Source organism: Pongo abelii, chromosome 1, assembly GCF_028885655.2.
Source record: "Pongo abelii isolate AG06213 chromosome 1, NHGRI_mPonAbe1-v2.0_pri, whole genome shotgun sequence".
Taxonomy (NCBI): domain Eukaryota; kingdom Metazoa; phylum Chordata; class Mammalia; order Primates; family Hominidae; genus Pongo; species Pongo abelii.
This window is the reverse complement of record NC_071985.2, coordinates 155,617,501-155,644,929: the sequence shown is the minus strand read 5'-3', so window position 1 is coordinate 155,644,929 and position 27,429 is coordinate 155,617,501. Positions and strand designations below refer to the sequence as shown.

The window sequence follows — 27,429 nt, the reverse complement described above, 5'->3', positions numbered from 1 at the left end:
AGGTTCAAAGGGATTGAACAATTTGCACAAGGACAAACAACCAATAGAAGGCAGATTCTAGATTCAAACTCAGGATTGTCTGATTCTACAATCCATGCTCCTAATCACCTTTCCTAGCATACGCCTGTGCTTACACAGTGGCAATGAGAATTAGAAGATGAGACGTCTGAACAATGTTTTCTTTTTCTTTTCTTCTTTTTTTTTTTTTTTTTTTGAGACAGAGTCTTGCTCTTGTCACCCAGGCTGGAGTGCAATGGCACGATCTCAGCTCACTGCAACTTCTGCTTCCTGGGTTCAAGTGATTCTCCTGTCTCAGTGTCCCGAGCAGCTGGGACTACAGGCACACGCCACCACACCCGGCTAATTTTTTTATTGTTGGTAGAGACGGGGATTTGCCATTTTGGCCAGACTGGTCTCGAACTCCTGACCTCATGATCTGCCTGCCTCAGCCTCCCAAAGTGCTGGGATTACAGGCATGAGCCAATGCACGTGGACATTTGAACAATGTTTTAAAGACAAAATCAATAGGCAACAGTGATAACTTGGATAGATAAAAGTTTAGATGGGTAAGGGTTAGAATAGATACTAAGTCTTCTAGCTAAGAGATTTAGGATAGGAGTGTTGCTACAATAAAAATAAATAAGTTGAGATTTTTTTTAGGTGGGAAGTTGCTGAGATTAATTTTTTGCCTTGCTGAGCCACAGGTAACATTCAGATGTAAATAGAGCTGTCACAGAAACATTTGAAAATATGGAACTGGGGTACTATTGAAAGTCAGTGGTGACAGTGTAGATTTGAACTTTATCAGCAAAAGGTAGTGGTTGAAACCAAAACAGTGGAAGGGCACTGAAAGAGTGAGAACCTGGAGAGGGAAGAGTATGATCTAAGCCTTGGAAAACACCCCCACTTCAGGGATCTGAGGAGGAACAAATGTGAGCAGAGGACAAAACAACAAAATAAAAAATAAGAAGTTAAAGGAGAACCAGGACCGCGTAGAATCATGAAAACTAAGAGATAGTAAATGTGGCTAAAATGTATTGAGCACCTGCCATGAAACATACATGCTGTGTATTTTATATTATTTAATCTTCATAATAACTCAAGGAGGTAAGTTCCTGTATCTCTATTGACAGATAAGGACATAGAGGTTTAGCAAGATTAAATTATGTGCCTGTTGTTCAGCTATTAAGTCCTGGGGTAAAAAAACTGGAATCCATGTCTTCCAGCCTCCCAAGTCCATTTTCTAACTAATGGTCTCCAGAGTGCACAAAACAAACCACTGTGATATGGGAAAAAAATCATTAAAATTACAATGATAGAATCCCATCCTTTAAAAATTGTATTTTCATATATATATTTTACCATGTGCATTCTGTACTAGTATAGTAATACATGCATATCATATGTACATGCATAATTTGTAAATTAGTAAGTAATTGGGGTGTATGCTTAAAACATTTACTAATGTGAAGAGGCAGTAAAACACTTTGGAGATTATTGCCTCAAACCACTATGCAAACTGTCTTTTTGCCTTGTCCCATTCTCAGTTATAAGCTGCATTCACTTCATATAGTCGTGCTATGTTTTAAATGCAATGCTAGTTCTAATTTAGTTAAATAGAAACTTTTTACTTCATAGGTTCTTTTCATCCCACTTCTCAGTATTTTCTGAAATTTATGAAGACCTTTGGGCCTTTTAGTGCTTTGTGACAGTGAAAGGAACAGAGGCCTTAGACCAGACAGACTTGAGTTCAAACATTAACTTTTACTTTACTGACCATGTGATCTCAGACAAGTACTTAATTTCTCAGAGCCTCAGTTAGCTCATCTATGAAATGGAGATAACATTTACCTTGCAGATTGTTGTAAAATTTAGCAATATCTTTTTTTTTTTTTTTTGAGACGGAGTCTTGCTCTGTCACCCAGGCTGGAGTGCAATGGCATGATCTCAGCTCACTGCAACCTCTGCCTCCCAGGTTCAAGCGATTCTCTTGCCTCAGCCTCCTGAGTAGCTGGGATTACAGGTGCGCACCACCACCTGTAGAGACAGTTTCACCATGTTGGTCAGGCTGATATCGAACTCCTGACCTCGTGATTCTCCCGCCTCGGCCTCCCAAAGTGCTGGAATTACAGGTGTGAGCCACCACGCCCAGCCAGCAATATCTTAAGGAAACAGCATTGGGCCTGGCATACAGTAGATAATTTTTAAATGGCACCAAATAGTAATAATAGCAACAGTACTTGTTTGCTGTAGAGAACATCTGTGACCCAGTAGTTCCTCCCATCTAAGATCAAGTTGCATATACAATATTTTTAGCAAAGTTTGGCTGAGACTGTTCTTAATTCAACTTGGAAACTTATTTGAGCATATATAAAAAGTGTTGGCTACTGCATATGGCCACATGAGTTAGGGAATGCTATTTACATGGACTACGGTGGGAATGGCTGCTCCTGGCCTTGGGTAGAGCGGCAGCCCTAGAAATACGCTGGCAAAAACATAGAGGGCCAAATATGTGGCAGCCTCCACAGAACAAAAGGAAATGGATGCAGCTACCCACACATGCATTGGTTGGTATGTTGAATGCCTCTCTATTTGTTGATGCTCTCCACAGATCTGTACCCCCGATTTGGTGGTATTCCTGGCTTGTGCTAATCAGAGACTCAAAGAAAGGTTACTGAAGCGTGCAGAACAGCAGGGCCGACCAGACGACAATGTAAAAGCTACCCAAAGGAGACTAATGAACTTCAAGCAGAACGCTGCTCCCTTGGTTAAATACTTCCAGGAAAAGGGGCTCATCATGACAGTAAGTTAGCTCGACTTTTACAAGTCCAATACAAGAGTGCTCTTTCAGATTTCTCATTAGCCGACGTTCTCATTTAGAAATCCTCTTTACCTTAAAAAGTGGCTTTTGGGGGGTACAGAACCAATGGAAAAAAATGTATCATTTTGACCTGATTTGCCTTTTTAAGCCATAATGTTTTTTTAAAAACTTTCATTTTAATTTGATTGATTTTTATGAAAGAAGATAAATTTTAACCTTGGCCAAAATTCTGTAGTCCTCAAGTAAAAAAGCGTTTTAAAGTAACTGTCTGGGTGATTGTAAGCAATATTTGTCCAGTCTCTCCACTCTTTTGTCTGTCTTTGGAAGCCTACCAAAACTGATAGACTTATAACCACACAGTTGATATGGGGTTATAATAGATTTAAGCGTTGTCTGTCATAATGTACTACATAAAGAAATGAGATTCTGACTTCACAGAAAAAGTTTCCTAAGGGTTTGACTTGTCATAAAGAAGTGATAATGTATCAAAATGGGAGGTACTCACCCTTCTGCTCCTTTGATACGATGCAAATATTAATGTTTTCCTAAATTTTTAGTTTGTTTTATGGCTAACGATATTCAATGTGCCAATGAAAGATGACACTGAATCATTAGTTTGTACAGTTTTTAGAATCCAGAACATTAGAGGTGAAGGTTCAGCTAAATTTATGATCATCACAACATCAGATTCCAGCATTAAAGCATAGAGTAGACAAAGAGGATAATGGGTCATCTGAAGAAAGCACTTTATGCAAGAGGACACTAAAACCACAGCAGCTCCTTGACAGCTAGATGGTGGCAGACCTTGGCAGAATCCTCCTCTCAGCCCTTGGGCCCGGGCCAGTGGACCAAAGAGTTTTGTCTAGTTGTAGTTCTCTACAAGCCTTTGTAGAGAATCTAATCAAAGCGATGCATGCGCATCCCAGTAAAAAGCACATAAAGACTTTTTTTCACAAATTTTAGGTAAATCAGCTGAAGCCCATCCAGAGAGCTCCTGTGATCTTAACAATTCCTGGGTTAAAACTCTCTTCATTAGACTAGGATGCCCTTAGGCCTGAAAGAGACAGACATGACATTTGAAAAATAATTTCTTTGCAATCTTTTTAGCACCATAAAGAAATATTTAACGTGATTTGCTCTTTGAGTCAAAGTTGTCATGTCGCAGAGTTGTAAATCTGATCTGGAAATTGTTCACAAGGCCAGGGTTCATATTTTGATCTAAAGCAGGCATTGAGTAATTGAAAAGATTTGGGAAAATCAGGGTGGATGCTTCTGTGGCTATGTTTTGTTGGAGTTGTTGTTTGGTTTTTGTTTTGTTTTGTTTTATTTTTTTGAGTCGGAGTCTTGTTCTGTCGCCTGGGCTGGAGTGCAATGGCGTGATCTTGGCTTACTGCAACCTCCACCTCCCGGGTTCAAGCGATTCTCCTGTCTCAGCCTCCCAAGTAGCTGGGATTACAGGTGCACGCCACCACGCCCGGCTAAATTTTTGTATTTTCAGTAGAGATGGGGTTTCACCATGTTGGCCAGGCTGGTCTTGAACTCCTGACCTCATGATCTGCCCACCTCAGCCTCCCAAAGTGCTAGGATTACAGGCTGTTATTTGTTTTTCTCACCAGTTACCAACACTAACTTCCACATTGTATCATACAAAAAGAAATTTGCCCTACAAACCAAACCCCAACTGTAAGGTGCAGGGCCAGATTTAATTGATGTTTGCAAGGCTCAAAGGTGTTACCAGAGTGTCTCTGATTACTCCCTGCTTGTCACATTCGTCATCACAAGCAGAGCAGATTTCTCAAATGAATGCGGAGTGGAGATTGTTAATTTACTAATATTTTGCATGGAGGTGAAATGCCATTGCCTCTAATTGAGGGAGTCAATAACAATGTGGATGACAGCCTGTAACCTCACTGCTAAAACCAAATGAGCTTTAAGATAAATGCTTCTAATTACTGAGAGAAAACTTGCCTAGTAAAGTCACCTTTTGGAAAGCAATGAACGCAAACACAGGCTAAGCTCTGGGGAATATAATTTGAAAAAATTGTCTGACAAAGAAGCAAAACACGTGTCCTCTTTTAGAACCTGGATCATAGTTTACTGCTGGAATTAAAATATATTTGGCGACACTGCTGCTTTTAAAGATGAGTTAATAATAAAAATGATCATTTGTATTAATAATAAGCATGTTAAGATTTTAATAAAAATCTGGGGGTTAATGGATCAAACCCAAATATTTCCTTTCCTCTGTAGTTTTTTTTTTTCCTTTTCTCCTACCTGCCCCTCCTAATTCATTCATTTACTCATTCAGTAAATATTTACTGAAAACCAGGATACTCTGCTAGGGGATAGGGGTGCAGAGCTAAATAAACAAAGGGTAAGGATCTTTATTTTGGCACTGACATATTGCAGGCACCTAGAACGGTACCTGCTCACTATATAGTAAGCTCCAGGAAATGAACAGAGCTTGCAGTGTGTGGAGAAAGAGATATTAAACAATCAGTTATTAAGTGTGATGACTGTTGAGTTATGTGTGATAATTGTGATGAATTATTAAGTGTGAAAATGTGCAGGGTGTCCTCACATACGTCATGCACTGTTTTAGGGATTGTAATTCCCTGTGGTGAATAGAATAGACTATCTCCACACTCCAATAGCATTAACCACTTATCTCTGCACAAAGTTCTTAAGGGCCGCAGAGACCATGTCCCTGTTTAGTCCAGTTGAGAAACTTCATGTTGGTACTCCTCTTCTCTGGGGCTTTGGTGTCTGAATCCTGTCACTTGGCATCTCAGTTCCATTGCCATTTAATAATTTCATGATGCCTTACAAGGTATAGCCTCTAGGACTTGATCTGTCTATCTCTAAATTGGAGACAGTGTTACCTACATCATAATATTGTTGTGTGGGTGAAATGAGAGAATATGTGTAACATAGTAGATGATGGTAATGCAGAGAGCGTGTTTTAAGATGCTCCATGCAGCCGCTTTGCCTGATTCAGATTCCAGCTGCACCACCTACCACCTGTGTGACTCCCTGCAGGTTACTTATCTGCTGTATGCCTTACCTGTAAAATAGGTATAATCATCAATCCTACCTCAGTGTGATTGTGAGGATTAAATGGATGTCAAGAGCTTAAAACGGTGTCTAGAATGTTGTAAGGGTAAATGACATGATTGGTATTATTGTACAGTTTTTATATTTCTTCATCTCTCTTCCTTCCCCAACAAATTCTCATCTTTTAGAATCTACAGTAACCACTAGCAATTCTGTGCCCTTTGAGGGAACTCTGTTGCCTTTTCTCCAATACATAGGTTATTGAAGAAATCCAAAATGAATAGGTTGTAAAAACTTTAGACATAATTCACCTTTTTCTTTAAAAGTGTCTGTTAATCAGTTATAAGTTTGACTCAGTGTCTTCTCTAGCTTCTATATTGTCCGTGTAATCAAGCTACATAATGGCTGTGTCTGAATAGTAACAGACGTCATTCCACTCTTTTCTTTTTTACTTCATTGACTATGTCTGTTGGCAGATTTGACTAGAGAACAAACCCAGTTTGACTTAAGAGAAAGCCTAATCAGATTAGCCAAGAAAAACATGCTGTTGCTTGAATACTGTATCTTACTGACATAGTTCCCATTACATGGACTTCTTCATTTTTGTTCTTGTATTATACATGTCCATATGCAGTCGTGTGTGCAAATATGAATGAAAATAATATGAAATCATAAGGCTAGTATATTAGAAACTTCTTCATAGAACTTTCTCAGACATATTTATATGTCGTCTTTAACTTACCATGAGGTTGGATGTAATTTCTCAATACATCTTTTACTGCTTTATGTTTGTGATTAAAGATGAGGATGCTGTGAGTTCCCAATGTTTGGCAGAAGATTTTTCTTGTAGTAGTTTAGGTATTGCTGGATCTAGGAAAGCTACTTCTAGTATTGCTGAGTAAGCTGTGTCTCTTGACATTTTAGAGCACTTGGACTTGAAACTGTATAACTCTTGAATAATAATTTCCCTTTTATAGATTTTTAAAGTTCCAATAAAATGTCTGTTTCATGATAATTTTTAATCTTTCTTGTAAAAGTTTTTTTTCAACTAGTCTTCATTTCAATCAGTCTCACCAAGTTGGAACACTTTTTTTTCTTTTTTTTTAATTTATATTTTGTGTACATGAATAAGTTCTTTAGTGGTAATTTCTGAGATTTTAGTGTGCCCATCACCTGAGCAGTATTTACTGTACCCAATGTGTAGTCTTTGATCCCTCACCTCTCTCAGGAACCCTTTTCTAAGAAACAGAATTAATTAAGACAAGTCAAGTTTTTGTAAGTTTGATGAACTTTTAAAAAAATATGCAATTTTGTTTATTTTTAAATAAAAAGGTCTTCTTAAATTGTGCAAAAAAAGAAAAGCTCAGATACAATGTATATGTTATTTTTCCAAAATGCATTCAAAACTTTGTGCCATTAGATGTTCTATTCAGCCAGAAAAACATGGAATTCACCAGGGAAATGGATATACACTTGTGTGCATTGAACAAATGCTACTGAATATTGGTAATAATCATTAAAATCCACATTTAGCTTTAGACTGTGAAGTAAACAAATGGTCTTTTTCCTTCTGGACTTTTTATAGGAGTATAACTTGAAATCAGAGGTAAGCTGTGGTCACAGGATGTATGAAGAGGCCTACTAATTCACACCCAGATTTACCAACTAAATCTCTTCAGCCGGGAAAGGCAGAGGCTGAAAAAAGGTTAAAATCAGGATTATTTATTGTTCACCAATACCAGGTTTCCTGGGAAGTGGTCAAGGAATGTGGGAAGGGCTACACTGGTATTTAGCAAGGCTGTATGACCAATGATTCCCTAATTTTAGTACTTACTAGGCCAGAAAAAATATTTTTTAAGTAGGGGTAAGATGGCTTTTTAATTTTACGAAGTGAAGGCATTAGATAAAAACTCCCGATACTTGCCTTATTTTTCTAATTTTGCTGTGGATTGGGAAACACTCATCACAAACCAGCATCAGTGCTGGGAAACAACTGACATAGAGAGCACAGGCCTGTCAAACCACACCATTGTTTATTACCAGACATTGTCCCCAAGTCCCAGATAACCCCATTCACACTACAGTTGCTTCATTTGCCCCATGTCACTTCCTTCAAATTTGAGAATCCCTGCATTATGCATTTCTAATTTACCACTGAAACTATGCACAGTAGACCCTTGAATAATGCAAGGATTGGGGTGTCAGCCCCCATGCAACTGAAAATCCATGTATAACTTTGACTCCCCCCAAACAGAACTACTACTAATAGCCTACTGTCAACCAGAGCCTTATTAATAATATAAACAGCCGATTAACACATATTTTGTATGTTATACGTATTATATACTGATTCTTACCATAAAGTAAGATAAAGAAAAGAAAATATTATTAAGAAAGTCATGAGGAAGAGAAAATATATTTATTATTCATTAAGTGGAAATGCATCATCATAAACTTCTTCATTCTTGTTATCTTCACACTAAGAGTGTAGTAGACTAAGGAGGAAGAGGAGGAAGAAGAGGGGTTGGTGCTTCTGTCTCAGAGTGGCAGAGGTGGACCAAAGTGGACCATGCCCTTCAAACCCCTGTCGTGAAGGATCCACTGTAATCCCCATTCCATCGGACACTCCTAGCCAAAGGAAAAATAAGTAGCAATAGTAAAAGTTAATTTAGAGAGAACTGCTGAATAATTATTAGTCAACTGACTTCACATTTCATAGGAACCAACACTAACATTTAAAGTATAATAGTACATTTATCCCTAAACTCTCGATGTACAGCCATTGGTTAATTATCACCAACTCCACTTAGCATCACTGCACAGATAGTGGAAATGGAAAGAAAAATAACCCAAAGGAGAAAAGAATTTTTTTGTTAGGGATAGGGTCTGGCTCTGTTGCCCAGGCTGAAGTGCAGTGGCATGACCTCAGCTCACTGCAACCTCTGCCTCCCAGGTTCAAGCCATCCTCCCACCTTTGCCTCCCAAGTAGCTGGATCTACAGGTGTATGCCACCATGCCCGCCTAATTTTTCGTATGTTTTGTAGAGACAGGGTCTCATTTTGTCCCTCAGGTTGGTCTCGGACTCCTGAGCTAAGGCAATCCACCCACCTCAGCCTCCCAAAGTGCTGGGACTACAGGATGAGCCACCACACCCAGCCAGGAGAAATGGAAACTAAACAGCGTAAACACTTATCAGCAACCCACCTAAACATAAGAAAAGCAAACAAGCATTTGATAACAACTTGCCCAAACAAACCCATTCTCCTAAAATTACTAGGAAGAAAATTCTGTTACAGCTTCTCAATAGGTAAGGGGTTGATGAGTTTGTAATGTGTGACATAACGAAGCTGTATTTCCTTTCAGTACCGTCACTTATATCCTGTTTGAGCATCCATTGTTGTGTCACCAAAAGCTCCCACTAATTCCTATTTCTGGATTTAGTAACTAAGAAAATAGTCAAGGAAGGGTTTTTAAAGCTGAATAGGAAAGGCCATGGAAGTGTTTTGGAAGATATTTACTTAGATGACAATGATATCTATATTCACCTGGATATATGGTCCTCTAAATTGCTTTTCAGTTGCCAGAGTGTGTTTAAATTAAGTAAACAGTGCCTTCTGGCACAAAACCTGATGCTGACAGAACCTCAGTGAGAGCCCTGAAGCAACACAAGAAATACCGTATCCATTTTTGACTGGAATAAAGAGCAGCTTAAAAGGAATCACATCCTCTGGGCAACAAGCACTTATCAAATCTTACTGTGTGTAGAGCTGCCAAGATGGTGCCACTCTCAGAAAAGTCCTGTTGCTTCCCTAAGGAGCTTGCCATCTCTGGGGATTATTCAGTGTTGCCCACTTAATTTGCCTATTTACATACCTATTTGTAATTTTGGTTTTAAAATATCCAGAACTAAATTGAAAAGTGAATCTGATTACTTTCATATACTGTCATTATTGTGGGCTCTAAAACCTAAAATATCATGATCACTATTTCTCTTTCTGATCTTTTGGATAGAAAGGAAAATAAAAGCACAAAGATAAAGCCATTTACTCACAAAATGGCAGCCCTCATATAGCAAAGTATATCATCCACAGTCCTGGGCAGCAAATTCTGCTGGTTCCTGAACAGCATCAAAACAACAGGAAGAAGAAGCAGATACCACATTTATAGCTCATCCTGGCAATCTGTCTCTGTCATAAGCAACACCCTGACTCACAACTTTTCCATCCCCAAAGCTCCCTCACTTCCAGTCGTCTTCACATCCCGTAGACAGAAAGCAAACCAAATGACTCAGCAAATGCATCTCTCTCGAAGTTGGAAACTGCTGTTGATTATATGGCAGTCCTACTGTCAGCATCGGATGAGAAGAGCTCTTGCACCAAAAATGCAATATTTTATTGTGATGTTTTATACAGGTATTAACAGGAAAAATAAGGAAGAACTTTAAAAATGAACAACTTCCTCCCCCAACAGAATGTAAAATATTTTTCTGTTTTTTTATTATTACAGACACTTATAAAACAGAGTCTGAAGAGCCCCATGAACAATTTTTTAACCATCTTAAGTAGAAAGCAAGGCTCTCACGTGATAACTATAAAACAAATAATGTGGACAAAATCGAGATAATTCAAGTGAAGACATTTGGAGGTTCACATTTAGAAAATTCCGTGTGTTCTCATTGTTCAGTTCCCACCTATGAGTGAGAACATGCGGTGTTTGGTTTTTTGTCCTTGCGATAGTTTGCTGAGAATGATGGTTTCCAGCTTCATCCATGTCCCTACAAAGGACATGAACTCATCATTTTTTATGGCTGCATAGTAACATGGCACATGTATACATATGTAACAAACCTGCACATTGTGCACATGTACCCTAAAACTTAAAGTATAATAATAAAAAAAAAAATTCCGATTCCAAGAACTGTTACTGACAGGTCTATCTACAAATACTTTAGTTAAGGTCTGTGCTATTTCTATGGGACTGTCTTCAGCAATAGCTTGTCTTTTTAATTTTTTTAAAGCAAAAGAAAACAAATTACTAAATAATTGGTAGCTGAATGTCATGTCATACTAACAACTTCCTATGAACTGCTGTTTCAATCCTGCAGGTTCTATATATATACACACACGCACACACCCACACACTCACACACACACACACACACACACATTTTTAGCTGGTTGATTCTCCAGGAGACACTCTGTGATCAGAACAATAATGTTGACAATAATGTCAACAAATATTCCAGACTTCAGAGTTGGGCCTTCATTTACTTTGAAATGTTATACTAAGACTTACTGAGGACATACGTAAGAAAATAATACTTTTGGTAATGTCCCTAGACTAAATTTTTTTCATGTTTAAGGCCAAACTAATTGGAATTAATCAATATCTTTTAAAGAGAGATGGCACTATAGTTAAATTAAATGTCCCACCCTCCCAAAAAAAGAAGACAAAATAAAAGAAAAAGAATAAGCATTTAAGGCTTGCCAGTCAGGAAAATACAACAAAATATTATGAATAGATGGTGCCTTAGGAAACAATATCTAACAATTCCTGAATGCTTAATATGTGCCTAGTACTATTCAGAATGGTTCTGTTCTCACTTATAAGTGGGAGCTAAACATTGAGTACAATTACCTATATAACAAACTTGCACATGTACCTCTGAACCTAAAATAAACGTTAGAAAAAACTAAAAAACAAGCAAAAAATGTTTCACATACGATAACTCGTTATTTCTCACCTAATCTTGTTGGGGCAGATACTATTATTATCTCCATTTTGTAAATGAGAAAAACGAAAGCACATGAAAGTGTAGCCTACCAGGATCCCACAAGAGTGGTGGAGTCTCAACCCAGATCACACTGCTGGCCCCAAAGGCTGTTTTGTGATCATTCTGTTGTTCGTTCATTAAAATGCTTTCTCCAGGCACTAGTCATTTGACAAGCATCTCTATGCAGCTGTAATCTCTTCATTTCTGTTTTTTAGAAAAGAATAAATTATATTGGTACATTACATTGAGAAGTTTGTAAAGTAATTTTTGCTAGGTAATAGATGTAAAATAATTAAGATAATTCATAAAATTGATTAAGCACACATTAGAAGCGAAGAAATTATACTACAAATGGCCAATTGTTGGACCTTGTATTTTTGTTTATCTATACTACTATCTCTTTCTTACCTATCTCCTTCTTGCTCAGTCCTACAAATCAAATGTAAAACCAAGCCTTCAGTTCTGGGACAGGCAAAGCACTGTCCTTGTCTCCCTTAAGTCTTACATTCCATTTCCCCAATATGATAGTCCTTTTATAGTCATTCATTCAGACCATTTTATTGAGGGCCTATGTATTTGTGGCACCCTTTTCATCAGACAACAGTGATCCTCCTTTTACTCAACAGCTATCTGTTGACATGCTTGATCATGACATTTTCCCATATCCAGGGTACCACAGCAGGCACTGCAAGGAATACAAAGATGATGTGGAGCCAGATCCTGTCTTCGGGGAGTTTGTGGTGCAGGCACACAGATGATAGAAAGATAAATAACTTGAACTCAGCTGGGGAGGGGGTACGAGCCACCACACTGAAGTAATAGAACAGGCCAGGAAGAATAAAGGGCAGGGAGTGACTTATTCCTGGAAAGATTAGGGAAGGCTCTCCTGGAAACATTGACCCTTGAGAGGCGGGAAAGAGTTGGAACCCAGAAATAGGAAAGAAGGGCATGATAAGCAGACGCGTGTAGAACAGAGTAGTGAGAATTAGAAACCAGGGGACAGAGGTGCTGTCATCAAACTGAGCAAGGCACTGAAGTGCTAGGCTAAGGAGGAAGGGTTTTTCTGTTGGCAAGGGCCACATTGAAAGGCTTGGAGCATGATAGTGACACAGCTAGAAATATTAAGCTGGTAGCTGTGTGTGAAACAGTGAATGGAGGAAGCATCTGGAAGAGGCGTGACAAGGGCCTGGACTGGAATAGTGACTGACACAAGGTTTTACTTCTCCGTAGGGCAGATCTACAACCATCTGGCACAGATGGCAAACATGGGAGTAATTGAAAAAGTGCTCTGAGGGAAAATAGCACTCAAAAATCACCTGCACCATAGGTGTAACATAAATTTTCCCAGTTTAACCATTTTGGTTTACCCCTTGGATAGTGTTCATGGCCAGGCTGAAAGGAAAGGAGATAGGGAAGGAAAGGGAATGTGATCAGGACTCTGACAAGCTAGAGCATTATCAAGTGACATTAAAATCCAAGCAAAGGGAGAGTAGAGTCAGTTGAATCACCAATTTTTCTTCCCACTAATAACAGTTTCAAAATAATTCATTAAATTAATGAATTAATTCAATCATTATACATGGAACCATTTATTTTCATGGCAGACAGCCCTGCACATCTTGTAGCAGTGAGGACATAATTCTATTAAAGCACTATGCAATAATTGGTCTTCACCAAAAATAAAAGGTTTGTTTCATTACAATAAAAGAATAACTGGGCCGGGCGCAGTGGCTCATGTCTATAATCTCACCACTTTGGGAGGCTGAAACGGGTGGATTGCTTGAGGCCAGGAATTGAAGACCAGCCTGGGCAACATGGCGAAACCCCATCTCTACCAAAAATACAAAAAATTAGTTGGGCATGGTGGTGCACACCTGTAGTCCCGGCTACTTGGGAAGCTGAGGTGGGAGGATCACTTGAACCCAGGAGGTGGAGGTTGCAATGAGCCATGATTGCAGCACTGCACTCCAGCCTGGGCAACAGAGCAAGACCCTGTCTCTAAATAAATAAATAAATATATGAATAGCTATGGCTTAAATAAACAGGTTTATTTGATGTGTGTAAAAATATGTTCAGGGATGGACGATCTAGGGGTAGTACAATGACTACATGGTGTCATCAAGGACCCAGGCCCCTTCTGTCTTTCTGTTCCAACATCTTTAATGCTTTCTCATAGTGACAAAATCATCCAGTCTACCTTCCACACAGAAAAAAGGTGAGATAGTAAAGGGCTGGGAAGCCACAGCTATTGCCTTTCTTTAGGAAAGCAAAAGCTTTCCCATAAACCCCCTCTCCCTCCCTCATTGACTGGCACCTGTATCTCATTGGTCAGAAGTGGAGCATGTGTTTCCCCTACCTTCAGGGGAAGCTGCAAAATGGAGTTTTTAGCTTTACAACCTCTGATGTAGAAGAAGATAAAGGAGAAAGGAGCTAGAATAAATAAGTGAGCCAACCTACAATAACCACCAAAAGGTTAAAAATAATCCTTTTTTCTGTTTGAAAAGATATGTAAAATACATCTGCAAGTAATTCTTTTTTTTTTTTTTTCTTGAGATGGAGTTTCGCTCTTGTTGCCCAGGCCGGAGTGCAGTGGCACAATCTCGGCTCACTGCAACCTCTGCCTTCCGATTTCAAGCAATTCTCCTGCCTCAGCTTCCCAAGTAGCTGGGATTACAGGCGCCTGCTACCATGCCCGGCTAATTTTTGTATTTTTAGTAGAGACTGGGTTTCACCATGTTGGCCAGGCTGGTCTCGAACTCCTGACCTTGTGATCCACTCACCTTGGCCTCCCAAAGTGCTGGAATTAAAGGTGTGAGCCACCATGCCCGGCCCATTTGCAAGTAGTTCTATCAAAAACGGTTAAAATAGAAAATGTGCTTAATAATATTAGCTACTTTTCAGTAAGCACTTTCAATATACCAGACTCCTTATTCACCTTGTATCTAATTCTTCCAACAGTCTTTTAAAATTAATGAAAGAAACAGAGGCCCAGAGAGGGTCAGGAACATGCCATAAAGCCTGAATCCAGTAAACAAGGGAGCTGAGGTTTGAAATAGATTCTGTGTTAGAGGATCCCTCAGTTAATGATAGGGAATTGAACCAGAACTTATGTCCAAGTAGAGTTAAACACCCCTCTCAAAACAGCCAGAAAATATATTGATAATGCCTGTTAATGTGAACCTGCAGGTTTTTGCTGATTGAGAAGCAATGATACCTGTTAAAAGGTAAACTGAGGCACAATAAAATTTGAAAGAGTTTATTTGCACAAACAGCGATTGATGAATTGAACAACTCCAAGCTGGAAGTGGTTCAGGAGATCCAACCAGGGAACACCAGGGCAAGGCTTTTCTAGGGCAAACACAGAAGGAAGTAAAGAAAAGAAAATATTTGATTGGTTGCCATTATACAGTTGCCTTATTTGATCTATCTTGCTGGAAAGTCCTTAGTTATATAAGTTATTTGGCAGCTTCTGATAGGTTAGCCGTAAGTTTCATTTTTTCTTTAATATAGGCATTTACAAGAAATAGCACAAGTTTTGTTTATGGTTGCAAATTGAGCAAAGTTAAGGTCACTTATGAGACCTAATTGGCTTTATCTGCTCAGAGATTCTTCAAGTCTGGTCTCCATTTTAATTTACCTTTACATACTTAACTACTTTTTTTTAAAAAATAAGAAATTTGTTTCTAGGAGATGTGAAGAACTAACATACTGTATCAAGTGCAGCACCAACTGGTTTACACATTTTTAACTATTTTAATCACTCACCTTTGTCATGTAGGAATTAAAATTATTTAGTGCCAGCCGGGCATGGTGGCTCAAGCCTGTAATCTCAGCATTTGGGGAGGCCAAGGCAGGTGGATTGCCTGAGGTCAGGAGTTCAAGACCAGCCTGGCCAACATGGTAAAATCCTGTCTCTATTAAAAATACAAAAATTAGGCAGGCATGGTGTTCCATGCCTGTAATCCCAGCTACTCAGGAGGCTGAGGCAGGAGAATCGCTTGAACCCGGGAGGCGGATGTTGCAGTGAGCCGAAATCGTGCCACCGCACTCCAGCCTGGGCGGCAGAGCGAGACTCCATCTCAAAAAAAGAAAAAAAGTTGTTTAGTGCCTTGTGTGTGCCACGTGTTTCTATTTAGATTATCTCATTTCAGGTAAAGATAGGGAGTTGCTACCTTTTCTCAGATAAACTCTAAACTGTGCAGTCTTACTCTTGTCTCACCCACTCCGCATCTCACTCTGACATTACTCCTTGATCCTAGTCTGCTCTGCTTCACCCTTCAGACTCAACTGCTGTTGTCTTCCTCACTATAATGGGCTTCCCTTGTCTGTCTTTTTGCCTCCCACTCAGCTGGCCTCTGGAGGGCCCTTCCCCAGGCACAACTGCAGGATGCTTCCATCTAGTTTAACTCAACCTGGCAGGTGGGACACAGGCAGGTACGCAGACACGCCCCTGCTCTGAAGGAGTCCATGGAGAAAAGGGAGGAAAAGAGAACAGTGAGTGGCATCATTGCATTTGACCATTGTAATGATAGGAGGAAGGATGTACAAAAGGCTGCAAGAGGGAGTAAATTGCACCTGCCTTTCCCTGATAATTCTGGTGGGACTGGATGAACTTGACACTCTGGAACAGAGATTATTCCATGCATCCAAAGAAGAAATGAGGCATCTGAAATTTCTAAGTGGAGTTACAGCCATTACCAAGTTCAGGATTGGAAATGGGAGTAAGTGGTGGGAAAGACAGACTCAAGAGCTAAGCAGCCAGGGAAGGAGTGAGGAATAAAATACATTTTATCTAAACCATTCTAATTTCTTGTTGCTCTCTCCCCACTCAACAACCCCAGTGAGGAATTTAATTTCGCTCAGTATAAAATAATCTACAAATATATTCATTCATCAATTTCTTTTTAGGCAATTATTCTGAGATTTCTAGCTAATGTGGGATACTGAAAGATGTATGAAAATGTTGATTTTTGGCTTTAAGAGCTCCTGTATGAAGTAAGAAAAGCAACTCTGAATTTAAAGGGATGTCTGTGGAAAGGAAGCTTGAATGTGTGTAAGTTGTAATGTGGTGCAGGCTATTCTTTTCAGTAGTCCACTTAGTAGGGACTGTGCAGCCAGCACAGTGCCAGACTGTAGTGGGTGCTTTGAATTATTTGTTAACTTAATGCATACGTTAATGAATTGGACTACATCTGTTCATCCTAATAAGTTGAGAGTGAACAAGAACTTGTTTAGACTTCGTTCACTAGGATTGAATAAACAGCTTTTCAGTAATGCTTCAAATTTGAGCTTTCAAAAATTCATGCTTTCCACTGTGGAATGTCTCTAACCATTGCCAATTCACAGGTTATTTGAAGGTGTCAGCAACCATGAGAGATTTCTCAGAAAATACCACAGAGTGTTGCTTCAAAGAATTTCCACAATTGCTGTCAAGTTCAGGATCAAGGAGGAAAAATACAAGTAATAGATTTTTTTGTAAAGAAAAAATCTTGTCTCTTACCTGAAAGTTTAATTTCAAAAGATAACTAGTGCTGTGTATTATAAGATATGATTTTTCCTCTATTCTGAAACTTATGCTTAAAAATCTGAATACAGACATCACGATCACTTGATATATACTTGATAATGTTTATTTTTCGGTTTTTTTTTTACCAAAGCTTTATTTAGAGTTCATATGTTCATGACAAATGAATTCTAGCAGAAGCCCAAAAAAGATGATATGCTCTCTTACAACTGAATGATTAATGCAGCAGTAATTTCCAACTAAATTCTGTCTGTCTCAGAAGATTTTTTAAAGCCTTAGGTGAAATCCTTTTGGCTCAGTGAGCAGTTGCTGGATGACTGCAGCGTACTTGTGATTGCTGGCTCATTTCATCGGTTCAATCTGAATTCTTAAAACAATGAAATTTGATATTAAAAATATCAAGTAGTGCATTTTCTAAAATCCCATGGATAGGTAATTCCACAGTTGTACTGCTCCACTTCATATTCTGTGAAATGACAGCCCTACTTTAAAATTGTAAGAGAAGAGAAGAAACATAGGAAACTTCAATTATCTCAAATTTTCCTCTGTTACTTGTAGTTGTTCAAAATGGCATTCTCTGCAGCTAAGGACTTTTCCCTCTCCCTGCAGTCCTGATCAACCTCATCACCCTGCCTTGACCTGGATTCTTCTGGGAAGCCATCCTGATGGGGACAGATGCCCCCACTCTGAGGTCCCATTAACACCCCATTTTGAGTCCATTCATGGCAATTATGTTATTTTATAATTCTACTTCTTTATGATTCTACCATCTTTCTACTGTAACTCTGTCTTTATAATTCCACTGTCTGCTCTCCTTTTTATAATTCTGCTGTCATCATCAATATTTTATTTCCAGCACCTGGCTTGGAGCCCATAAATTCACTTTCAATATATATTTACTAAATGAATAGACTATTACTGGGCTGTGAATTTTTTGATGACCCTCATTAAATACACACACACACACACACACACACACACACATATATATATACACACACTTAATATATATAGTTAATATATGTGGGGGAAGAAAGAGCAAAAACAAAGCCTGAAAAAATGTTTCCACTTGAAAACCATTTTTCAAATCTTCTCTGCAGTTGATCATAGGTAACACCTTTCAAGATCTCTAGTCTTTAAATTGCTGTAAACATGCTTTGTTTTCATTTTAAGACTTAGATCTCTTGGTTAAACTCCACATCAAATTTTGACATTTTTTGCTTCTACACTCCCATAAAGTAAATTGAAATTCTTCAAATAATGCACATTTCAGAAATAATGTGTAATGTCACTGAAACAAAAGCTCTATAAGAGAAAGTATTTTGACTGAATTCTTTACTATTCTATCTCAATCTCCTAGAACACTTGGTACATAGTAAGTGCTAAATAAATATTTGTTGAGTGAAACATAGATTTAAACCAACACCCTAATCACAACCTGGATTTGGAAACATAAAGAGAAGAATCTAGAAAAAATTAACAGGACCAGACAAGTGAAAGCAACTCTTGTCTATCAAAGGACAAAAATAGGGCTGGTGATTAAAAACTCAGAAGTCAGGGGCAAACAGATCACAGTTCTAGGCCATTCACGAGTTCCTGACCTCTTGCACAAGTTTTTGAAATTCTTAGGGCCTCAGTTCTACCATCTGAAAACTGAATCTCATAATGCCTGCCTCCTAAGTGGGCTGTGAGGACTGAGTGAGAAAAGGTAATTAAAGAACTAAGCACAATGCCCAGCACAGAGAAAGCACTAACAAGACACAGATATTCTTATTATTTTGATGAGATTGGCCTTGGTACTGTCCAGAAGAATTATTAGTGCTATGGTAGCCATATGTGCTATGTACTTTCAGTGTATACTGATTCTTTCAGTGTATTGGATTTCTGACAAGAGAGAAATTCCCATAATCCAGTGGTATTTTTAAAATCTCAGGAAAGTGGCTCCCACAGCTCCTATGAAATGATGAGCTGAGAAAAGTGAACACAGCTTAACAGTCAAAAGAAGTGTTGCCAAGCCTGTCACCAGCTATAAAAGCCCTTCAGAAGCTATTTGATAAGCTCTTGTGTTGATTTTTTCTCTCTTCTTCTGTCTTCTTCTGATTTGGCTTCCACTGTCTATTGATTTTTTTCCCTTCTCTCTCTTTGATCATGGTCTCAGTAGACACCAAGGACATTGGGTAGGACTTTCAATTTCATATTTTGTTCACACCTGTGTTATTCACAAACCTTCTCAATTTTTATTATATTCAAGTAAACCTTATGCTGGTGAAATGTTGCAAGGGACTCAATGATAAATATTACATTAAGCAAAATGTAGTTTGGTATGGTGATCCAAGGACTGACTTTGAAGTCACAAAGACCAGGGTTTGAATCCTGGCAAGTCTCTTAATCTCTCTAAGATGAAATGTCCTCATCTGTAAAATGGGAATGAAGGTAACTGACTTGCAAGATTAATTAAGGATTATAGATAATATATATAAAGCTCTCATATCACATGGGTGGTGAAATAAGTTATATCTGTAGTTATTAGTGTAATCTATAATTGCATGTACTCCAAAACAGAAATGATCTAATCAAAATATGTGCTAAATAATGACAAATAATAGCTTACAGTCATTGAGCACTTCACTGAGCTGGACAACATCATGCAAATATGTTTTATGAAGACGATAGGTACCCGGTAATCAATTCTCTTCTTCTACTGCATGCTCAGTTATATCTAAGGTATATCTGTTCAAAGTGATGGATTCCATGAGAAACCTGAAATCCAGTTCTGAGAGCTACTCATTACTTTTCAAAATGACTAAATCAGGAGACAACACCAACAGCTACTTATTTTAATGAAGACATTTTTCAGAAGAAATGTCAACCACAAATCTGTCTTGGCAGTTGCACGCCATGTTATTTTCTATCATTTTACTTTTCAACATTGGCAAGCGGGAGCTGCCTGAAGGATGAGCAGCTTTCAAGTTTCTATCAAGAGGAGGAAAATGGAGTCTGTTTACTTCTGTTTTTAGTTCTTTCTATCTAAAAATCTTACGATTCCTTTTTAAAACATAATATTTATGGAGAGGAGAGAGAGAGAGAGAGAGAGATCAAGCGTGTGCCCATCTATGGGTGGGTGCTGCTGAGGGTCAAGAATGCAGAAGAATAGAAGAAGAAAGTAAAAATCATCCATTATTCTGAAGCCCGGAAATAACCATTGTTAACATTTTGAGTCTTTTTCTGTGCAGTGTTTTTCTATGATATTTTGACAGTATGATGGTTGAAATCATATTGTACTCTGCTTTAAAAATTTTTTAACTTAAAATTATTCACAAGCATGTTTACAAGGCATCAATTGGGCAATTTATTTACCCCCAAAAGCCTCAGTGGTAATGACCCAGTGTTTCTACTTCACAGAGCTGGCATGAAGTTCAAATTAGAAAACACGTGAGAACCCTTTCAAGTCACTTACAGAATGCACAAATGAAATTATTTGCTCTCATCTCCATGTCTTGAGGAGTCAAAAGGTCCCCCATTATTTAAGCAGCTGCAGAACCCTCTGCAGATCACTCTGAGGATCTAGAAAAGACCAAGACAACTGTTGGTCTGAGAGTTTACAGAATGATCACAGAGGTAAAGCCAAAACATGAAAACATTAAGGAAAAAAGTAGAGGGTTAAGCTCTCTTTTTGACACAAGTAGAACTTTGTCTTAATTACTTAAAAAGATTATCTGATACTGAATTCCTTCTATCCTTAGTTCTTTCAATTTGAAAATGAGTCATGCTTCAAAAAATTATTTTTTCTTACCTCAGACAAAATCATAATTTTACCCGCAATAATGTGATTTGTCAGTTGAATGGTAAGTTTCCTATCCCCTGAAAAAAAAACAGGAAAGAAAAAGACTATTTTTGTAAATTCAGATTATTTATAAGGATTGGTTTAAATTAAAACCAGTGTTTTTACTGAGGAAAAAAAATCTTGAACTAAAACAAAAAAAAAAAGAAGAAAAGGAAAAGAATAAAAGAATTACAGGTGGTGTGTGGTGGCTCACGCCTGTAATTCCAGCACTTTGGGAGGCCAAGGCGGGCGGATCACGAGGTCAGGAGATTGAGACCATCCTGGCTAACGTGGTGAAACCTCGTCTCTACTGAAAATACAAAAAATTAGCCGGGCGTAGTGGTGGGTGCCTGTAGTCCCAGCTACTCGGGAGGCTGAGGCAGAAGAATGGCGTGAACCCGGGAGGCGGAGCTTGCAGTGAGCCGAGATTGCGCCACTGCACTCCAGCCCGGGCGACAGAGCGAGACTCCATCTCAAAAAAAAAAAAGAATTATAAAAGAGAACCCATTAAGATTCTATTAATTTATGTTATAGAAAAAATTAAAACTATTTGTTTTCACCACAAGCATATAAAGAATATTTTTTCATAATTAACATGTTACTATGGAAAATCCATATGTAGTATGTTAATGCCTGGAAGTTAAAATGGTTTTTACATTTTTTCTTATCCTTTTCTACAATTTTTTAATATGTATTCTGTAAACTTTTTTGTAAAAATTTTTCTGTAAATTTTTAACATGTATACTGTTGATAATCTGAAAAAAATGGATAAAAATGGTTTAAAACAGCATATACTTCAAAGTAAAACATAACAGTAAGCCAGCCGGTTCAAATAAATGAGAAATGGGAGAATTCAGCTCAAACAGACAAAACATAGCAATATGATATCTACAGGAAACCAATGAAATATTTGCCATAAGGGAAATTGCATACATAACTTATTTGAACTTTTTATAAATCCTCTCCCTATGTAATTCACTAACTTTACTTCACATTATTTGTTTGGTTTCATAGTATGTCAAACAGCTGTCAAATACAATGGCAGTGTTTTTTCCTGCCTTCATGAAGTCTACTAGGAATATAAAATATCAGAAGTTGTCCAAAGTTAAACAACTTTGTCAGAGCCAGGAATTGGATTAATAGGCCAAGGGACGAACCTTGAGTTAGCTGGAGCTGAGAGATAGATTGGTAAGGGACCAAGTAGAGTTTACGAATACTCAGAAGAAGATGAAGAATAACACAGGAAAAAAGGTCAAATGAAGCAGTCAGCGCAAAGAGAGGGAAATGGATTTTCTTAGGGGCCAGCCTATAGAAAGCACTAGGTTGTTTTCCCATTCATTAATTCGGTAAGTATGCATTACCGTTGGTGAATAGATTAGAGTTGAATAACATTGACTAGAGAGCAACAAAACATCTGAGCCAAAGCAACATCTTAAGACTGATAGAGGAAGAAGAGTCGGGGAGGGGAGGAGAAGGTGGTCAAAGATGTGAGAGAAAATGAGAATTGGATATCATAGATGCTAAATTTAAAATGTTCCAGGGAGAGAAATGTCAACTGTCCAAAGTTGCTTCTCTGAGAAGTCAAGCAAGATGAGGACAGTAAAAGCCTGTTCATTTCAGCAGCTGGCAGGAAGTTTGTGAGTTTTATCATCTATTGCTTGTTTGGTGGATTGACAGAGACAGAAACCAGGATGGAGTAGGCAGAGAAGTTAGGGGGGTGGGTGTCAGAAAATGGAGTTGGATGAGCAGATGCAGAAGACTAGAGACATCTGACTGCAAAGGAAAGAAAAAAACTAAGGCAGCAGTTAGAAGGGGAAAGGAGGAGTGGAGAAAAGAGTTTTTGGTGTGTTTGTGTGCTTGTTTGTTTTGGTTTTGTATGACATTGGTTTTGTTTTTGGGAAGGAGAGACTTGAGCATGCTTCAGTGCTGGATGAAGGTACACAATTGAGAGGTAGAGACTGACTTTTAATCTGTGACTGTAAGCAGCCTTGTGAAAAAGTCTGGAATAGATCAAAACCAGCAGTTCAACTAACTTCAACGAATATGTGTTGTCCTTATGGGCCAGAGATCAAACATGAACAAGATAAAGTCCCTGCCTTTTAGAAGCTACAGTTTGGGGGAAACTTGCTCATAGGAAGGATGTTCAGGCAACAGGCAGGAGGCCACATAATTAAAATGTGACAAAATACAGTCCAGAAGAAAATTACCAGAAAAATAAAGACCAGTGCAAGCCCACAAGCCACCACAAACTCTCCCTTCTAGCTTGGCCTCCTAATGTCCCCTGTCCAGTTTTCCCATCCAAGCTTTGCTGCTCACTTGAGTTGCTCTGGCTCTTCTATTCTACCTTTCAGATCCTATATTTTCCTGTCATTCATTATTTCACCTATTTTCCCTGACTACTCAAGCCTCTACCAGTCTCCTCTGTTTCTAAATTCCTTTACTACTTAATGTTCATACCAGACATTTTGGTTCTTAAGTATTTCCTGAGAGGCAATGTGGTATTAAGGGAAGGAGCTCTAACTTTGGTCTCAAAGTGACCTGGTTCAAATCCAGCTTCTATCACTTACTACCTATAGGACCTGACAAGTACTGTATTTAGTTTCTCCATCTCTAGAATGGACAGAGAAGTTTACCTCTGATGGTTACTATTAAGATTAAGTGAAATATGTGTAAAGCAACTTATACAAAGTTTGGGCTCTTAACCCAGATTGTGTGTGTCATGAGCCCAGTGTATTAGTCCATTTTCATGCTGCTGTTAAAGACGTACTGAGACTGGGCAATTTACAAAAGAAAGAGATTAATTAGACTCACAGTTCCACGTGGCTGGGGAGGCCTCACAATAATGGCAGAAGGCAAAGAGGAGCAAGTCACATCTTATGTGGATGACAGCAAGCAAAGAGAGCTTGTGCAGGGAAATTTCCATTTTTAAACCCATCAGATCTCGTGAGATTCATTCACTATCACAAGAACAGCGCAGGAAAGACATCCCCGCCCCCGCCATAATTCAGTCACCTCCTACCGGGTTCCTCCCAGGACATGTGGGAATTGTGAGAGTTACAATTCTAGGTGAGATTTGGGTGGGGACAGAGCCAAACCATATCACCCTGCTCTGCTGTGGCATCTTGGGTAGGTGACTTACTGTGCCTGTGCCTCAGATTCCTCCTTATAAAAAAGGATTCCTTATTGGTATCCGTCTCATAGAGTTGCTGAGAAGAATGGGGCAATAAGAAGAATGAGGGAATACACATATGGTGCTTAGAACAGGACCAAGCTCTTAGGAAATAAATGTTTGTCGGATTATTTTTTTTTTTAACTGCCATTATGTTATCACAGTAAAGGATAGTTTACTTAAAATGTTTGCAACTCACCCTCAAGCAATATTGACATTCTCGTTTTCAGATCATTTCACTTCAGTGAGCACAATGATTTAATTTTAAAAAACGTTTTTGCATTCTTTTGATTTTTTTCTTATGTGGTTTAAAAAGTGGGCTTTATTATATATGCTTCCTCAATTGTAGTTCAATACTTTAATACTTTAAAACTGCCATTATCTGTCCAAGCATATATTAATTAAATGACCTGGTCATTTAAATATATGTCATTTAATGTCACAACTCATGAGCCACTGGAAAGATCACTATGGTATCAACTAATCTTTCTTCATAGCCTATACTTCCTTATTGTATACCAAAAAACCCAAAAGATTATAAATAATTAAGACTCATAAAGTTATATATTATGCAAATCACAATCACTTTTAAAAAGCACCCCAACAGAAAACTTTCTCTAAGCAGGATATGAAGCATCAATGCACAGAAGAAATAGAAATAATCATCAAACAAATTATAAAAACTTGTTTTACAAGTCATCAGAAAAATCAAATCAGTAGTAAGACTCCATGTTTATATGTGTCAAATTAAAAGAGATTGCTTTAAAGCATAATGTTCAGTGTTGGCTGGTAATATAAATTGTTGCCACTTTGAAAAGTAATTTGGTAATATGAATCAAAATCCTTAGCCATGTGCATACCCTTTGACCCAATAATTTCACTCTTAGAAATCTGTCTTGATGCAATGACCACAGATAAGGATAAGTGTTTATGAAGAAGAATATTCAAACACATAATCACTTCCTTGGTGATCTCATTTACCCTCATGTCTATAAACTCCCTATACAATGCTGACTCTCAAATTTATATTTCCAAGCTTGACCTCTTCCTTGAACTCTGGACCCCTATATACAACTGCCCATTGACATCTCCACTCGGATGTCTAATAGGCGTCTCAGGTGTAACACATACAAATTGACCCCCTGCCTTCTCAGCCCCCAACACATACAACCCTATGCTACTCCCAGTCTTCTCCATTTCTATTGGTGGCACCTCTATCCTTCTATAGGAGTCTGAGCCAAAAGCTTTGTGATCTTTGTCAATAAATCCTATTGGTTCTTCCTTCAGAACATATCCAGAATTCCACTGCTTCCCACAGCCTCCACCACTATCACTCTTGTCCAGGCCACACCATCTCTCTACTGGATTCTTGCCATGGCCTCTTAACTGGTCTTCCTGCTTTCGACCTTGCCCTCTTGCAGTCTAGTCACATAGCAGCCCAAGGAAACATTTCTTAAAGTTATTAAGATGATGTCACTTTCCTATTTGAACCCTTCAATGGCATTCACTGTCACTCAGAATTAAATCCAAAGTCGTTCCCATGTCCCAGGAGGCCTTCTGTATGATGCAGTATCCTGTTCTGTCTCTGACCTTATCAGCTCCTGCTTTCCTGTTTGTTTATCCCACTTCTCTCACTGTCCCCTGACTGTGGTTAGAGGCCCCATGCACAATTCCACCTCAGGGCCTTTTGCTGTTCCCTCTGCTTCCATGCTGTGCCCTGATAGTCACATGGCTTGCTTCTTACTCTCTTCAAGTCTTTGTTCAAATGTTACCTTCTCATTGAGATCTTCCTTGACCCACTATTAACCACACTCCTGATCCTTCCTACCTGCTTTATTTTTCTCCAGGACGTTTATTACTTTCTAGTATACCATTTAATTTATGTTATTCATTGTCTACCTCTTCTGGTTAGATTGTAAGCTCCATGAAGGCAGGGATTTTTTTTGTCTGTTTTATTCATTGCTGTGCAATGCCTAGAGTGGTGCATGGTACATGGAAAGTGTTCAATAAATATTTGTTGAATGAGTTAATAAATTTACAAGAGCAAAAAAAGGAAATAAAGTCCAACAATAGAATTGTCAATTATATCATGGTACTTTCAAACAATGATATGTTAATGGACATTAAGACTTATGTTTTCAGAGACTTTTAATACCATAGAAATATATGGAATTAAATATTATCTTAACACATTATACTTTTTAAGTTTATTTTTAATTGGCATATAATAATTGTACATATTTATGGGGCACATAGTGATATTTCAATACATATAAGGTGCAATGATCAGATCAGGGTAATTGGGTTATCTGTCATTTCAAACATTAATCATTTCTTTGTGTTGGGAACATTAACTATCTTCCTTCTAGCTATTTGAAATTGTATGATATGCTATTGTTAACTATAGTCATCCTATAGTAGTATGTAACTCTAGAATTTATTCTTTCTATCTAGCTGTAATTTTGTAGCCCTTAACAAATCTTTGTATTGTCCCCTTCCCCCTACTCTTCCTGGCCTCTAGCATCCTTTGTTCTTTTTACTTTTGTGAGATCAACTTTTTCAGCTTCCACCTATGAGTGAGAACGTGTAGTGTTTAATTTTCTGTTCCTGGCTTATTTTACTTAACATAATGTCCTTCAGTTCCATCCGTGTTGCTGCAAATGACAGGATTTCATTATTTTTTGTGACTGAATAGTATTCTATTGGGTATGTATAGAACATTTAGTTTATCCATTCATCTGTTGATGCACACAGGTTGATTCCATATCTTGGCTTTTGTGAATAGAGCTGCAATAAACATGGGGATACAGCTGTTTCTTCAGTATACTGCTTTCTTTTCCTTTGGATAAATGCCCAGTAGTGGGACTGCTGGACCATACAGTAGTTCTACTTTTAGTGTTTTTGAGGAGCCTCCATACTGTTCTCCATAGTGGCTGCACTAGTTTACATTCCCAACAACAGTGTATGGCCTACCCCTTTTTATGCACCTTCACCAACATTTGTTATTTTTTTTATCTTTTGATAACATTCATGCTACCTGGTGAGATGATACTTCATTGTGTTTTTGATTTGCATTTCCTTGATGATTAGTGATATTGAACATTTTTTCATATATTTGTTGGCCATTTGTCTTCTTTTAAGAAATGCCTGTTCAGGTCAACGGCTCATTTTTTAATTGGATTGTTTGTGTTTCCACTGTGGAGATATTTGAGTTCCTCGTATATTCTGGATCTTAATCTCCTGTTGGATGAATAGTTTGCAAATA

The 27,429-nt window shown here is 38.2% G+C and overlaps 1 protein-coding gene across 7 annotated transcripts in view; it reads left to right on the top strand.

Moving 5' to 3' along the window:
* Window positions 1-27,429, top strand: part of AK5 (adenylate kinase 5) — a 280,641-nt gene that overhangs the window by 56,050 nt on the left and 197,162 nt on the right. For all 7 annotated transcript variants that reach the window (XM_002810687.5, XM_009248808.4, XM_063711701.1 and 4 more), the window contains exon 6: window positions 2,612-2,803. In XM_002810687.5, the coding sequence (XP_002810733.2) occupies window positions 2,612-2,803 (192 nt within the window). The remainder of the gene's footprint in view (window positions 1-2,611; window positions 2,804-27,429) is intronic.